Source organism: Acanthochromis polyacanthus, chromosome 11 (assembly GCF_021347895.1).
Source record: "Acanthochromis polyacanthus isolate Apoly-LR-REF ecotype Palm Island chromosome 11, KAUST_Apoly_ChrSc, whole genome shotgun sequence".
Taxonomy (NCBI): Eukaryota; Metazoa; Chordata; class Actinopteri; family Pomacentridae; genus Acanthochromis; species Acanthochromis polyacanthus.
Window position 1 is genome coordinate 25292370 of NC_067123.1, and position 16094 is coordinate 25308463.

The following is a 16094-nucleotide window of genomic DNA, read 5'->3' on the forward strand; positions in this document are numbered from 1 at the left end:
AACCTGTGAGGATACACCTGTCTGTACGTTTTATCTTGAAGGCTTTCCTGGATAAAAACAAATGGTGGAAAGTAATCAAGTACATTTACTCAAGTACGGTACCTGGAATGAACTTGGAGTATTTTAGAGGGAAGTATTGTACTTTCTACTCATTTACTTTTACTTTAAAGGTTAAGTTACTTTCTAATATATTAATTTTACTGTCATATTTTGATAACAACATTTAATGTGCCCAGAAATCAATGAACAGCTCGCAGCATTACATATCATCCAAAATGAGTCTGAATATCGGGGAAATAGGGACTCCAGTACTCCTCTCATTAATGTTGACATTTTGAATTATTTGATCAGTGTCTTCCTGTGAATAAGCACAACAAGTTTGTGCAACCAGAGTTTGTATCTCCTAGTATTTGAGAATATTTTTTCCGCTGTTATCAAGCCCTCGCTTCAGCGTTTGAATATGTGAAGAGAGACTTAAAGACTCCTCTGAGCATCCAAAGAGAGCCAGGTCTGTCAGGACAGAGAGTCTTATGGCAAACCGTACGAAACAGAAGAAAAATATTAATAACAATGGTTAGTGGACAGATCCAAAATAAATGTAACAATGTGCCATCATTTCATTGCCATTTATCCCAGATTGGAGTCACAGAGGGATGAAGTTTATATAACCGGACCTTCGAATAATGAAACTGGAGAATCTCTTTGAACTGAATTAACCTGTATCTGCTGTTTACTGAGGAACCATGAATGTGTCAAAGTGCAGTCCTCCATATTTTATCAAGCAGCACGGCAGTGATTTCCCTTTCCGAAGCTATCTTAATACAGTTGACAGATACAGAACCCTTAGAAGAGTAATGCACAAATTTGGTGATAAGCGTCTCACTCCCCGGTGAGAGATGAAGCTATTGAAAAAGAGTCTTTCTCTCTCAAGTGGATTCAGAATGGAAGATGTTTTCTACATCTATCAAAGCAATCACAGTGCAGTAGAATTTACTTTAAGCTTAACCGGCCAAAAAAAATTGCAAATGTGTTGTCTGAATAAACAACTATTATGTACTTCAACCATGTTACACATCGTGGAGCAGATATGTTGCAGGGATTTTTACACAATGGATAATATACCCAGCTTTAAAAATACAACACATAGTTTAAGATTAAATCTGTGGTTTCCAGCCTTTTGAGAAGTGTGTTGCTCGGTACATTGCAGATGTCTATCAGTTGTAAACAGCTCCACTAAACAGTGACTTTATCCTCTAAACTTCCCACATGGCTTCTTTTCAGTAATTTATCATATGAGTCAATATCTCAGCAAAAATCATAGATTAGAAAAAGAGTCCAAAAACTGAAAACAGATTTGTTTATCACAACTTCCATTTTCTGTACCATTAATCATCTGATGAACCCTTAGATTTATCTGCTGTCCCTGTATATGAAGTGACTGGGACCAAGCCAGTACCTTTACATTAATATTTAACTACAATTACTTGTTATTACTTACATGCTTTTACTGAAGTGGGCTTTCTCAAGCGTGACTTTTACTTGTAATAGAACATTATTTTACAAGATCTTGATTTTTTCTTCTATTTCTATATCTTATAGTTCGCTTTCATCTTCCCGATGAAAGCAATCCGAAAAAAGATTTTTTTATTCCCTAAATTCTCATTATTTGATGTTCCATCTTATCTCTACATTAGTATTCATATCTGCTTTATTGAGTTCACTGATGTACACTCAGGACTGAATCAGTCGTAAAATACAGCAGTGGATGATATCGTGTGTCCAGCAGTGAGGAATTGATAGAAGTTGAAACTGGTAATTAGTTTTCACTGATAATTGTGGCAGAGGAGAGGAACACACAGGAAGGCGTAACACATCTCCTGAATAGCAACAGTTCCATTACTCTCTGTCGGCTATCCTCACTCCCCTCCTCGCCATTCATCTGTGCATGTAATGACCAAAGAAAAGAGCAAGACGCTGATCTGTCTGGATGATTCACTGTCAATTTACCGGGCTTTTTATAAAGGTCTGGCGTGTGCAGCAGCAGGGTAGACGGGCCCAGTCTCCTAACTCTTTTATTAAGCTGCACAGTGATAGCTAAGGATGGCACGGTGATGATTGGGAATAACAGTGAGGAGATGATTTGTCTGTACAAACTTTAATCTGACAAAGAGTGGCCACAAACAGCTGGATTGGGGCAGATTATGTGCTCCGGTGCTGTATGAGTAGCCAAACTGTTTTTGAATTTCTGTTATCATGCTGGAAATGCATTTGAGTAAAATGCTTTGATTTGCAATGAATCACAGTTTCAATTTCTTGTTGACATGAGAAGGCCACTGGGTTTAATGCTCGTAGCGGTGTGCAGCCTGGCTTATGCTGAAATTGATTTAAGATATTAAATCCAAGCTGCCAGCCACCTTATACTCTGTTTGCATATTCCAGAGGAGAAAGGCTTGTTTAGTAACAATGCATTTCTCTACTCAGTGCATTGCCTCAAGGCCTTGCATTATTTCTCCCAATGAGAGAGAGTGAATCTGAATTAGAGCAACATCTTGGGCTTGTTCAGATTCACTATGACCACACATCTGCAAACAAAGCCTGTGCACAGCCAGCCTGCCATCTGGACCTTGACAGGGAAAAGAAGAAGAAGAAAAAAAAAACTAGACAGACCACAGACTACCCAATAAACACAAAAAGAAGGTGAGCTTTTGCTGCACGGGTTGCATGAGCAAACAGAGAACCTTGTGCTATGTTTATTTCAGACAAAATAGTGAAATACCACAGTGGGTTATTTTAACTGGCAATAGGATTACAGTCTATTTATTCTGTTTGCACCTAAATGACTTTATTTAGCTAATACATAGTCATGTTTTTATAGCTATCTGTGAAAGAACATTTATTAACATAATGCATCCCCTCCATAACTGTAGTTGATTTTACCCCTACAAACTGATCTGTCTTATATATTTTGATTTTGCTTTCCCAAATGGAAATGATCTCTTAACACATTAAAATGGTGTACATGTAACCCTATACCTTTGTTTGCTCTAAAATGATCAATAAACTCCCTGTCTCTCATCCCATTCACCCCTCCTTGCACATGCAAACTCCATGTAAACTCTGTTCAGGCCCAGACCAGGACACGAACCAGGGATTGCCCACCTGGAAGGCAACAGTGCTAACTGTGCAGCCCCGGTCAAGTTTAGATTATTCTATAACCTGGACAATGATGCATTAAAATGTAACTTTCTGTATTGTTGTAGCTAAACAAGGGACAAGTCATTTTAACAGTTAAAAAAAACAATGTTTTATAAAGGTAGTTTTATATAGAGCATCACTACTTAATTTACAACATTTTGAAGTGAGGCTTTTTCAGTCTGAAAATACATTATGAACTACACATAAGCATGGAGGAATGAAAGCTATCATATTTCCTCTTCTAAAGGGAAATAAATAGAAAGGACTCATCAAAAAGCAAGTACTTGGCGTGTATTATTGTGCTCACACCTGGGTCATAAGAAACTGTACTATATGTGAGCAGTAAACAAACTTGAATTGTAAAGCTACACGTCCTCCTGATTATTGTACTGCTACCCACACACAATTTGTCACAATAAGTGTTACTGGTGATGTGAACCTAATTAGGTAATAACAAGACGACATGGTCATCAATATCCCCCTCCACATGTGATGTCTATGAGTCTATATCCAAAATAGTGATCAAGGGCCATAACGCTGTTAAATATTATCGCACAGGTCTCATTTTCGAACTTGATCAAGGTGTCTATGGTGTGAAGCTACACACTAAATTTCGTAATCCTAGCTGTAATAGTTTCCGAGAAAAGCTGTCCCCTTCATTTCGGACGGACGGACGGACGGACGGAGGCCAAACCTATATCATATCCCCCTTTTCCACTTCGTGGAGGCGGGGGATAATAATAAAACAAAGACTCTGCTGTTCAAACAACTGGATACACCTTTCAGCCGGTTCCTGTTCTCTGTTGAAGGGTACGTCATGTGCTTATTGGAAATAAGCTGACTGGCGCCATTATGTGGCTTAATAGAAAATTACACGAGTCTGTGAACGATCAGGAATCACAATCTGAAATCAGCTGATCTATCACGCTTAATAGACAAACAAAATGTGATTTAAGGTAGTTTTAAAAGCTGTAGAAGAAAAATACTGCGGGGAAAAAAACTTATAGGTCTTTTTTAGAGCATAATTAGTTGCTGATCTATTTTGGGAAACAAGAAAAATAAGTCGAATGAACACTAACAAAGTGGTCTAGAATGACCTAAAATGCGTTTATTTGTGTTGTTTGTGCAAATGAAAGCGTTCTTCTCACTTTAAAACTCGGATCCCTCCCGTCCTTCTTGTCTATTGTTCATTCATGCCTCGATTTTTTTTTCCCGAAACTCTGCACCTCTAACCTTTAGATAACCCAAGGCAAGCGGTATTTTCATGCAAATAATGTAAAATCGGCGGTTTTTCAAACAATGTTAAGAACCGAACGTCCGAGCGCACTTCACCAGAACTACTCTAGAGTTCATCCATCCCATTTCCTGGAGTCAGTTCCTGAGGGAGGACCAGCAGAGCAGCCATGGGAAAGTTCTCCCCACTTTTTCCGATTACATGGAATCTTTTTAAAGAAGGCGAACACAGAGGAGCGGCAGAGTGGTTCTCCAGTGGAAGGAGCAGAGGTGACAGTCTGAGGGCTGAGAACAGAGATACAGCAAGGAGATAAAGCCAAGTTCACGAGAGAGAAAGGTAGGAATCTTTATCTCTAGGGAGAAATAAGTAGATTAAAATGTAACCAGATGTCTCCTCAGTTCTTTATAGTTGTCAGTGACTGAACTGTGATGTATTTTTCATGTAGTTTGTATCTTCTCAAGGTACCGCAATACCATTTCCTACAAATGATGTTCTGTACAGTCTAAGCCAGTACATTTTACAGACTTACTTTTCATCATTTTTATCTTTTGTGTCCCAGTAGTGGATTACAGACTGACTGCAAAGTTCTTCTACAACTTTCAATAAATAACTTAGTGTAACAGTAGAAATGGCTTTGAGTTTTTGCTTTCATTAGCTGCTTTGAAGTAAGTGTTTTCCTTTAAGTCCGTATGATTTCTTTGAACTCAAAGTATGGCATTAATAAACCCAGTGAATTTTAAGTGACTTTAAATAATGGACTTGTCAAGTCCTGAGCAAAGCCTGTTGATCGTTTGTCTCTGCCACTAATGACTTCTTGTTTCATCATATTTTAACATGTCATATTCTCAATATGAGCTTCTTTTCTACTGACTGAACCTATCTGATGCTTTCAAAACATCTCTTATAGTGTAGGTTGTAATGATTGTTTCCACTGTGATTAATCTGTTAATTATTTTCTTGATTAATATGTGTAACTATACATCGTATAAAGGAGAGGCACAGCAGTGAATGTATACTGCGCTATTATCATCACTATGCCTCCAATTTATAGCATGTTTGGGTACACAGTGGTCACTAGCTTGTGGTTTATTTATAATTTAGTTTTGCAGTGCTATTGATATACTTTTATACCTATATTCCAAAATGTTCACAATAATTGTCACAATGGTGTGGCAACTATGATTGCTGAAAATTCTGCACGTTCATGACATTACATACTTTATTGTGTTTTTTTTATGGCGTGTATTATTGTGCGCGCACCTGGGTCATAAGAAACTGTACTATATGTGAGAAGTAAACAAACCTGAATCTGATTGACCATCAGTTTGCTCTATAAAAATGTCAGAAAACTGTGAAAAGCTTAGATTACTGTTTTCTAAATCCTGAGATGACTGTCCACAACTCAAAGGTATTCAGTTAACTCTCATAGAAGACTACAGGAAACAGAAAATACTAAGATTTAAGAAGATAGAATCAGATGTTTTAGACCTTTTCCACCCCAAAAATTTATCTCACTGATGAATCAGTCATTACAATAGTCAGTGATTAAGTTCATAATTGACAATCACTTGATTGATCGACTAATAGTTCCCACTCTGCTAGAATAACATATTACAAATCTGTTGATATTTTGTGGTGTGTTTAGTCGAGATAACTTCAAGACAATGCTCTCAAAAGAGATTCAGTCCCGTTATGACTCTGTGCCTCTTTTGTGGGTTATTTAGAGTCCCTGACAGGCCATTGTCTTGTCCCATCCTGTCTGAGGAGCTTATTTTTTTTACGATCGGAGAAGTTTTTCTTTCCTCAGAGGGGAAAAAATAACAGAAAAACACTAATAGCACAAACAAATAGGCAAGTGTCACCACGGTGCCTGAACTCCCTCGCACAGGATGTTTGTTCAGATGTGTGTGTGTGTGTGTGGGGGGTATGTGTGTGTGTGTGTCGAGTTTCCCGACATGCCACTGACTGTGACTTTTATCATTTCTAACCACTCACCTTCCATAATTGAAGACTATGAAATCCATAATAGTATCTGATTTGAATCTGCATTAGCTGATTCATGCAGTGAATGCTCCTGTTTAATGTAAAAAAAAAACGTGTCCACCCTTTCTTTTCACTTCCATTTAGCTGCAAACACTGAAAGTGCACACTGTTTCCATTCATATTAAATGCCAACTTTGGCTCCATATGTTTTGTTTTAGTTTATTTTAGAGTATGGGGGCCTCGCTTTTCACGTCTTTATTGAAAGGAGTTGGACTCCACCTTAACAACAGTGTGAGCTCATGGAAGAACTAATAAGAGGGAGGCTGCGGCCAGATACACATGTTCCTCAGTAAAAAAAGACGCCATCACACCACGGCGGTTGGAGAAACTTAGCTCATTTGTCGTTTATATAGAAAGGATTGAACGCTTATGCATTTGGCTATGAGAGCCCCTGAAAGTTATGTAAGGCAAATAAAATATGCCAAATTGGTGTTAAGTGAAACATTCAAGCCAATTTGTTCAGCAATGTGGCAGTAAAGGAAAAGGTGGGTAAACTATATGAGCTGAAAAACTACTACAACTAGACCTGCAGAGAGGTATAATGGAGTCAAAGCATCTGATACAGCATTTTACTCTTTAACCTGAATGAAGAAAGTTTAAAAGGGTCAATTAAAGTGGGTTGTTTTTGGTAAAACTTTGATTACATTCATTTTAGTTTGACTTTAGTTCACATACAGTGGTTTCACTATATATTTAAATTGGATTTAGTCACAGTTGCTGAAGGTTAATTGGAAAAACTACCAGAAATATATACACTAACATTGGCCTGTCTTTCATTATTTGGTGAGGTCAAGTTCTAGAAAAAATGAACAATCTTTAATGGGTCAAAAATGATGTAGTCGATATCATGGTACTCAATGTAGGCAACTTAAGGATTTGCAAATCTTGATATGCAGTGTAGATATCTCCATTCCTTATAGCATGTGTGTCCAGATTAATACTTTGTCTCTGCTTTAAAGAGTCTATCTTCATTTGGTATCCGCAGTTGTAGTCAAGACAATCCTCTGTGTGCCTCCAGTGGGTTAACTTTTATATCTTTTCCTTCATCTCTCCACTCATCCCTGATCTACCAATTGACCCTCTCAGGAACAGAGGATGTCCAGAGCTGACTGGTCCTTCCTGGAGCACCTGCTGGAGGAGGGCCAGGAGTATTCAACAACCGTGGGTCGTGTCTGGCTTACCGTACTCTTCCTGTTTCGCATGCTGGTACTCGGAACTGCTGCCGAATCTGCCTGGGATGACGAACAAGCCGACTTCGTCTGCAACACCCTCCAACCAGGATGCACCGCTGTCTGCTACGACAGAGCCTTCCCAATATCCCACTTCCGCTACTTTGTCCTCCAAGTCATATTTGTCTCCACGCCGACCATCTTCTACTTTGCATATGTGGCTGTGAGGGCTGTGAAGGAGAAGGAAAAAGTGGAGGTTAAGGATGAGAAGCAGGCAGAAGAAGGTCGAAGCAAGAAAGGGGGGATCAACGCAGAAGAAAAGGAGAAAGAAAAGAGTGGTGGGAAAGGTAGAAAAACTGACAAACCTCTCCCTGAGGTGCCTAAACTGAAAGGGAGGCTGTTGGGTGCATATGCATTTAGCATCCTGTTCAAAGTCCTCCTAGAAGTTGGCTTTATTGTTGGCCTCTGGTTCCTTTACAACGGCTTCGTCATTGAAGCTAAGTTCGAGTGCACAGGGTTCCCGTGTCCTCATACAGTGGACTGCTTTGTCTCTCGGCCCACAGAGAAGACCATCTTCACCATCTACACTCAGGTGATCGCTGCCATCTCCCTGCTTCTCAACCTCATCGAGCTCCTCCTTTTGCTCCAGCTGGCCATCTCGCATCGGCTGGAGAAACGCTACCGAGTCGAGTACCAGGACTACCTACCTCGGGCTGAGCAGGAACCAGCGCGACAACAGACTCCAGAACTCCAAGCAGAGTTGTCAGAGCCTTATAAAGCAGAGACACATGTCAAACTTCCCTCACAGGGTGCAGCTGTCCACTACTCCAACTCCTGTGAGAGCTATGGGGACATGGCCATAGAGGTGAACTGGGGATCTGGAGAGAATGGGACCGACTTGCTTCCCAGTTATGTGAACTGCATGGGAGCTATGAGAACTACACATTCTCCTAGAGTTCATTATAAGAAGCATACACATCACACTGGGAAGAATACTAAGGGTGTCCATAAGGGACACTCAAAACAAAAACATTATGTATGATGCAGTAAGATGGGGTTTTGCAGTAAGATGTGTATATGTATGAAAGCTGTGCTCAAGTTTTTGGTTTTTCAGAAATGCAATCTTGCACACAGCACTTGACTATCAGGAGTGCACGGTAAGAGCCCAAAAGGGGGAGAAATGAAAAAGAACAACTATTACGCTGTGAACTCCATGCCTCACAGGCAGACAGACATTCAAACAGAGATTTACTAGATAAATGGACCTATTCTAAATGAAACATTTTGAGAACACTCCCCAAGGCAAGGAAAATGAGACTCCTCAATGAGACAAGATTAAAGTCATAAGATGCCTTCGTGTTACATTTAATGGATTTTATTGCAAAATGTGATGGTGTAAAAAAGAAAAATAATCTGCAGAGGGGCTACTGTGTGAGTGTTTATAGGAGGGAATGCAGCAGAGCCAGATTTAAGCATGTTCCCCTGAGATTTGCACTGTAAACCCTGGAGTTGTTTGAAGACCCCTCCGCTCCCAGCAGCTTCGTCCACACTGTGGAATGCACTGGTCTCTGGATCATGCTCAGCTCCCAGGAGGATAATGGCTGCGTGGATGCAGACACGCATGCATGCTCACACACAATGTCATTTTCAACTTTCACCCAGTGAGCGTTGGTCACTCAAGTTCGGGACGTGGACTGGGAAAGGCAGGGTTGAAGAGAAGGGGAGCCAAACCATGGGAAATGTGGGACTGAACATGACTGATCATTGCCAGCAACCATAATATTTCAGCTATGAAAGAAGAGGGAGAGAAAGCTCCACTGCGTACTGCACTCGTTGAATAATGCAAACACAAACATCCAGTTTGAAAAATCAAACCTTTTAGTGAGCTAGAGATAGAGCTCAGGAGATGCATTAGTGATTGCGCACTGAATGGGCTGAAAGCGGTACAGAAATGTACAAATTCAACGAAAGGAGATGACGAATTATGTGAAAACTGTATTTAATGTTTAAGGTATTACAAAGAAGTACCAGTGCTAATATTTATTTTTTTTGTGTGTAAAATAAAAATGTAATGAATGAATGATGACACTGTCATGATATAAATACCACACGATCATTCGGCAAATGAAGAAAACAACTCCATTATTCACATGCAAGTGGAATTTCAGCGCATGTGATGGTTTTCTTCCCTTTGATTTCTGGACGAGATATGAGATAGAAGCAAGCCTCTCCGAAGCGAGTGTGTTTTCTGTGTCTGACCATACACTTTCTGCTATCTAAATACAGTTGCAATGTGAGGGAACTGAAAAACTCAAGGGAAAGATAACAGAATAAATAGCAGAAAGACATAGGTGTGAAGAAGTAAATGAGCCTTATATGGTGTTATGAGTCTAACCTAAGGGGGAAAATTGATTTAATGGCTGTTTTTAGATTTGCAGCTTTGGCTATACAGGGAATAAGGGCATCACTTATATGCCAGTGAAAGTTCATACAAGGCCGAATAACGCTTTATGTTGGCTTTATTTAATATCCCCCTGAGAGTGCTCACTGTTAAAGCTATTTTCTAGGAGAGCAACTGATAAAATCCAGAACTTCAGCAAAAGGTGCTCGCCCAGGCTCTGAAAAAGTGTAGCCATGCGTCTTTTTCACGATGCAGCAGCAGCGCTCTGCTGTACGCCATTCATTTCCAGCAATTTACTGAACTGTCTCCATGGCGATAAGCAGTCAGGAAAAAGGGTTAATGGGAAAATTTAAGTGAGATGGGCCTTCATACCACAAACAGCTTGGACTGTTCGTGAGTTCAAATGAACTGTAACACAGCTGAAATGAAATGAATCTGGCTTTTCCTTTAATTTTGCTGTGGTTAAATAAAATGTTTTCTAATTTAATAATAATAGGAAGGCTCAGTCCTTGGAATGGAATGTGTTTTTATTGTGGGTGCGTGTTAAGGATAAATTGGCAGATTCTGTTGAGAAAACAATCCACACAGCCCGCTGAAGCTGCCCAGTTCAATGCCTGTTCACAAGAACTTGGCTGGCAGTCGGCTACAGTCTTGTTATCTCAGTCAGCGTTTGCGTGCATGCGTCCATGTGATTGTTCATGTCTGTTTTCACAGAAAGCCAGGGGGTCATGGAACAGATTGCACAGGGCAACCCGTATCAGCCCCCTTTGCTGCCAACTGAAGCAAGCAACAGCACAGCGGAGCTCCCTTTTGCATCCATCTTCCTTAGAGCCGATCAACGCCCTGTTCTGTTCTTTGGGCAGACTAAACTCTCACCTCCTGTCCAGTGAAGCAAATATAAACCTGCGAGATGAGAACAACAGTCAGTGCAGGTTATTTGCTGCTCCACCGGCTATTTTTCTTTGTCTCAACAGTCACTATCTTCCCAACAGAGAAATTTCAACACCCTCCAACAATACAGATGAAAGTCATTTTTTGCTTATATGTGCCCCTAGCAGGACAATAGGACATTACTCAGATGTTTTCCCTTTCTTTGGTTTGATTATTTATTATTAATGTCTAGAGTATTTCCCATAATTACAACACATGGTGTCTTAAAAGGATGTCCAATAAAAGCTTAACAATAAAGACACGTATAAAACTGTGAAAATAAGAATGAAAGGGAGTTATGAGTTACAAAGACTTGTTTCTATGAGACAGATTATCCTTAACAGTGTCGACAGAGAATGTCTGGGATCAGATGCCATTCAAACCGTACTTCCTGGCATTGTTGAAGTCACTGCTGATGCATTTCCTCAGTCTGTTGGTGAAGCCACATGTGGCCTATCCCATGCAGAGACAGGCAATTTTGCAGTTTGGTGAAAGAGTGTACACACACATAGGCAGAGATGGTAAATCTCAGCACTGTACACAAGCTTTTAGACTGTAAAGCAGTTTGAAGTGCCATCAAGTGCCCTCCAGGCTCCAGCAGGTCTTATAAAAGGCCAACTGTCAAGCCCAGAGGCAGCTCTTCTTTAGGGAAGGTTCTTGGAGCTTTCATGCACGGCACCGGCCTCTGGAGGGACTTTAAAGGGTTCACCTACACTATGTGCCTGGCCTGGCCAAAACAGGCTGATCTGCTGTCATACTTCCTGCCAGCTGTACTGGTGAAAGCCCTGCGTATCTTGAGGAAGCACCCTGAAAAGGCAGACAAGGCACTCACATGCACAAACACTCTCAAAAAGTTACGCCTCACTTCACAAAACTCAGACTTCCACACGGAGAACCAAGTGACCAGCAGCTTAAAATAGCAACTGCAGGGCAGATGAGGTCACTAAAGTTATCTAACATCTCTGTATTCTGACATAATTAGAAATAATGTTCCTTGCAAAGATCACAGTGTTAATGTTGTGACGTGTTTGTATTTGCAAAAGGCATACATGTGCCAACTCCATTTGTTTCTCCTGACATCCATGCACACAATATCGACACACGACTTTCTCTGTATCCATAACAATGTCACGTTCGTGCACCCAACCCTTTATTTGAACATTAGTACGACAAGACAAAAAATACTCTGACCAGTTCCTAAATTTAAAGGCTGGACAGGAAGTGGGCCTGTATCTGTTTCCTGGTCCAGTATTGTTTGTCTCCAGGGACTGGTTGTTGGGGATTGTTCACCCTGACAATGGGGCTGCAGTGGGCATTGTTGCATTGTTTTGTCCCCCTGTTTGTTGACCTAAAGTCACGGCCGCCCCATCAAAGGCCCGTGGAGAATGGGGGAAATGGGCACCGCGCCTGATGTGCGGCTGGACTCAATTAAGACGGCTGGTACCACTTACAGCTCACACAGATTTGCGTGAGTGCGAGCAGGGTGGGGGTTTCATTTAACTTGTCCAGGTTCATTTGTTAGTTGTAAACCTTGCAGTTGTGTAGCTGAATGACAAGTAGGTTTACTGTCCTACTGTATCTGTGGTAACAGTGAGGTCCTTGTGGTCACAACCTTCCACATTTTAATGTTTGAGGTAGTATTAGTCAGCATTTAAAAGGGGTGGCTTAAAGTGGTGACTCTCTACAGAAAAAAATCCACCTGACTCTTTAGTGTGCCTCAGCAGTATCGGACTGTTTTAGTGCCATCAAGCTCATGGTTCGCTTTTACAGCACACACTTAAAGCTGTCATCAATGTATAATAGCTTTTAGTCAAAAAAAGTAAAAGATAAACCCACTGTACGCAGTAACCAGCTGTTGAATATATAAAACAGGTTTGTTCAAAACCTAAAATGTTGTTTCCTACATAGAATAAGTTGCCATAAGTTGCCATCTGCGACATCTGTGGGACTGTTTGAATCCTGTGAGGAATGAAATAGAGTTCGTTAAGTCGTCAGAATAAACTCAACATTGAGTTTTAACATGCTGAATTTTAGCAGAAGCTTTAAGGCAGGGGTGTCAAACTCCGTTCCTGGAGGGCCACTATCCTGCATGTTTTAGATGTTTCCCTCTTCCAACACACCTGATTCAAATGATCAGGCTCGTTATCAGGCTTCTGCTGAGCTCGATGATAAGCTGATCATTTGAATCAGGTGTGTTGGAAGAGGGAAACATCTAAAACATGCAGGATAGTGACCCTCCAGGAACTGAGTTTGACACCCCTGCTTTAAGGCTTCTTCTCAGGAAGGAAAAGCTGTATGCCGAACTTCCTGAAGAGCTGACAATAACCGCCATGTACTGAACTTGGACAGTTCACAACAAACTGTTTGGTTCAGTGGGTGCATCGGACTGCAAAAAAAAACAACAAAAAAAACAAAAACTGAACTGGCTCCATGTCAGTTACAAAAGCATAAGAGTGGAGAATTGAACAGGAGGAAGAGACCCAAATAGAGCTAACAAAAAAAGAGACATCATGAAGGTAACTTCAGACAAGTGACCCAGTACCCCCTCCAGTGTTTGGACTATAAACATGATGGCACACTTAGCACTTTGGTGCTGCATTTAGATATTACGATGACTCGTTTAACTTGCTGCTACATCGTCTACTTGAAGCCGAATGGTTACGATATGTCCTACATGCATGCAGGTACAAATGCCTTGAGCAATGAGTCCCTGTTTTGATTTCTGGCTGGGGACTCATTTTCTACACAAAAATATACACACACACTCAAAAAAACATGCCGCAGCATCTCTATGTCACGATGGCATGACTTCTATACCTATCTATCAGCACAGAATAAACAGAGCAGTGAAGACAACTCAGCTGCAAAGTCTGATTATCCTGTCTGGGACAAAAAAACAATGCTCATGACACCGCTTAACAAAATGTCCTATAACTGAGTCACATTTGAACTATTTCCTCCGTTTTAAGCCCCAACCTGGTCCATTATGCTCCCTGATGAGGCTATAGAAGGTGGATAGAGGAGTAGAACAGCCTGTTGTGTACAGGCATCAGACTGTAGCCAAGAGTCCCACTGGCACCAACTGCTTGCTGTCTGAAAGCATGTTCAGATTTAGCTTTGTCAAGAGGCCAGAAAATATGGGCAGCCTACTGCTGTTTTTCTGTGTCCGCTGGTTTTGTACATACATAATAATTTACTACCATGCTTGCCGCAACAACTTCTTAAGATATCAAGGATGGGATACAAGCTTCTCTTGCTCTATATTGCAGCTTTAGAGCTCATCTTTGTGGGTTGCCACCATGCTAATTCTATCATTCAAGAAAAAAGAAGAACGGACTTGACATTCGTTTGCTTGAAGAACATATTTGTAACTCATTTAGACGCCTTCCAAGAAAATACCTGCAAATGTTTTTCATCTGATTTTCTCAAGTACGAGACCCACCTTTTGTATGTTTATCTTCTGGCTGCATTACTTATACTGAGATACCTGTATTCCTAGCTTGTGTGTATGTAGTTATTTAATAGGGGGATGTAGTGCCCTTCCAGCAGGCAGACAGCTCTATTGTTCCTGCAGCAGAGGGAACAACGACTCCAGCCTGTCCACTCAGGATGTTGGATTGGACCTCCTTAAAACAAAAAAAGAGCAGCCACCATCACCCGTACCCATTATCCCCATCATCCAGCGAAACAATGGAGCACCTCCCACCATCCCCCTCCTTTCCCAGGAGTCTCTGTGTTTGGTTCCCACACTACTGTCCAGTTATGAGGAGCTGGGCCATTGTTAAGTTGGTCGACCTGTCCTCAGATTGTTCCCAGGGGGACACACATACCTTTCACACACCTAAAAACACCACACTCCTTGTTAACTCTCAATGGAATCTATCCGCAGCCTCACTTCCACCTCTCCATCCTCGCTAGCTTCAAATGGAAACTTCCACCAGTTTGAAGTAATTGCTACTCTAAACATGCACAACAGGGGTAGCTGGAGTGGAGCCGGTCATTCTACTGATAGCAAATTTAAGAGGGGAGTAAAAGCTGATGGCTGCCGATAGCACAGCATTCAACACTCTTGTGCCAATGTAAATCTGGGCCTCATAATCTTTCCCATTTCAGTATAGCTCGCAGGGTAACGTAGCAGAACGTCTCCTGGCACACTGCAAAGGTTATCATCCAATGAGAGAGCTCATGGATTGCAGAGGAGATGGATCTCTCTGTTTCAGTACAAGGAAAGGCTGTGGGACTGGAAGAAACATGCCAACAAAATAATTATTCTATTTCTCTCAAAATATGTGTTGAAACCCCAAAATATCTCATTCTGGAGCATTTACGAGACCCACAATTTCTCCGTCTTCAATTTGTGATGAATTCTGATGCAGGTCTGTACTTTCTTGACACATCATGCAATAATAATGAGGTTCATAAAGATTTTCTTGATTTAATATGAAGGCAGAGACAGAGTCGAAGGAAACGTCATGTCTTGACAGTCACCCTGTGTATTTTTGAGCACTACATTATTATGGAGAAAAATACCATGTTTTTAGTCATGACTCAAATTGCCTCACAAGATAAAATGAGTCGATGAAAGTGAATCATCGTTTTTGTACTAGTTTATAAATATGTAACATTGCTGACAGACTGAAATAAAGGCAGTGGAAAAATACCCTTAAAAGGAATTTTTCCACTGACGCATGTCTCAAAAAGAATTACTAGCCATCCATCAGTGTTGCTGTATAACAACAGCATAGAGTTAACAGCAGTGCAGGTCAACGGTTATCTGTATCCAAATGGATTAACTATGGCTTATGCACATATTGCCTCAGTTATTGCTGGTTATGGTTTTTATCACAGTGATCTGTTATCTGGATTAAAGGCTTCTGTTAAGAGTCAACCAGCTAAGTGGGTTCTTTGAACATAGTTTAAGGGCTGATTGGTTAATAACCTTCGATCAGGCTGACTTGAGAAACTGCTTATTTTGAAATAAAGACAGCCTAACATTAAAACCACTTGCCCGTAATATTCCTGAGTGTGTATGTCGCCCTAGTGTAGCCAAGAGGTACGACCCATCGGGGCGTGGACACAATCCGCTGGGGTGTCCTGTGGCGTCCGTTACCAGGATGTTGGC

General features: G+C 40.9%; 1 protein-coding gene across 1 annotated transcript; it reads left to right on the forward strand.

The window, feature by feature from the left end:
- The first annotated feature begins 4585 nt into the window (after positions 1 to 4585).
- Positions 4586 to 9721, forward strand: gja4 (gap junction protein alpha 4). Its single transcript, XM_022206395.2, has 2 exons — positions 4586 to 4765; positions 7559 to 9721. Exon 2 carries the CDS (start codon positions 7568 to 7570, stop codon positions 8681 to 8683), a length of 1116 nt encoding a protein of 371 aa, XP_022062087.1. The 5' UTR covers positions 4586 to 4765; positions 7559 to 7567; the 3' UTR covers positions 8684 to 9721.
- Positions 9722 to 16094: the final 6373 nt, after the last annotated feature.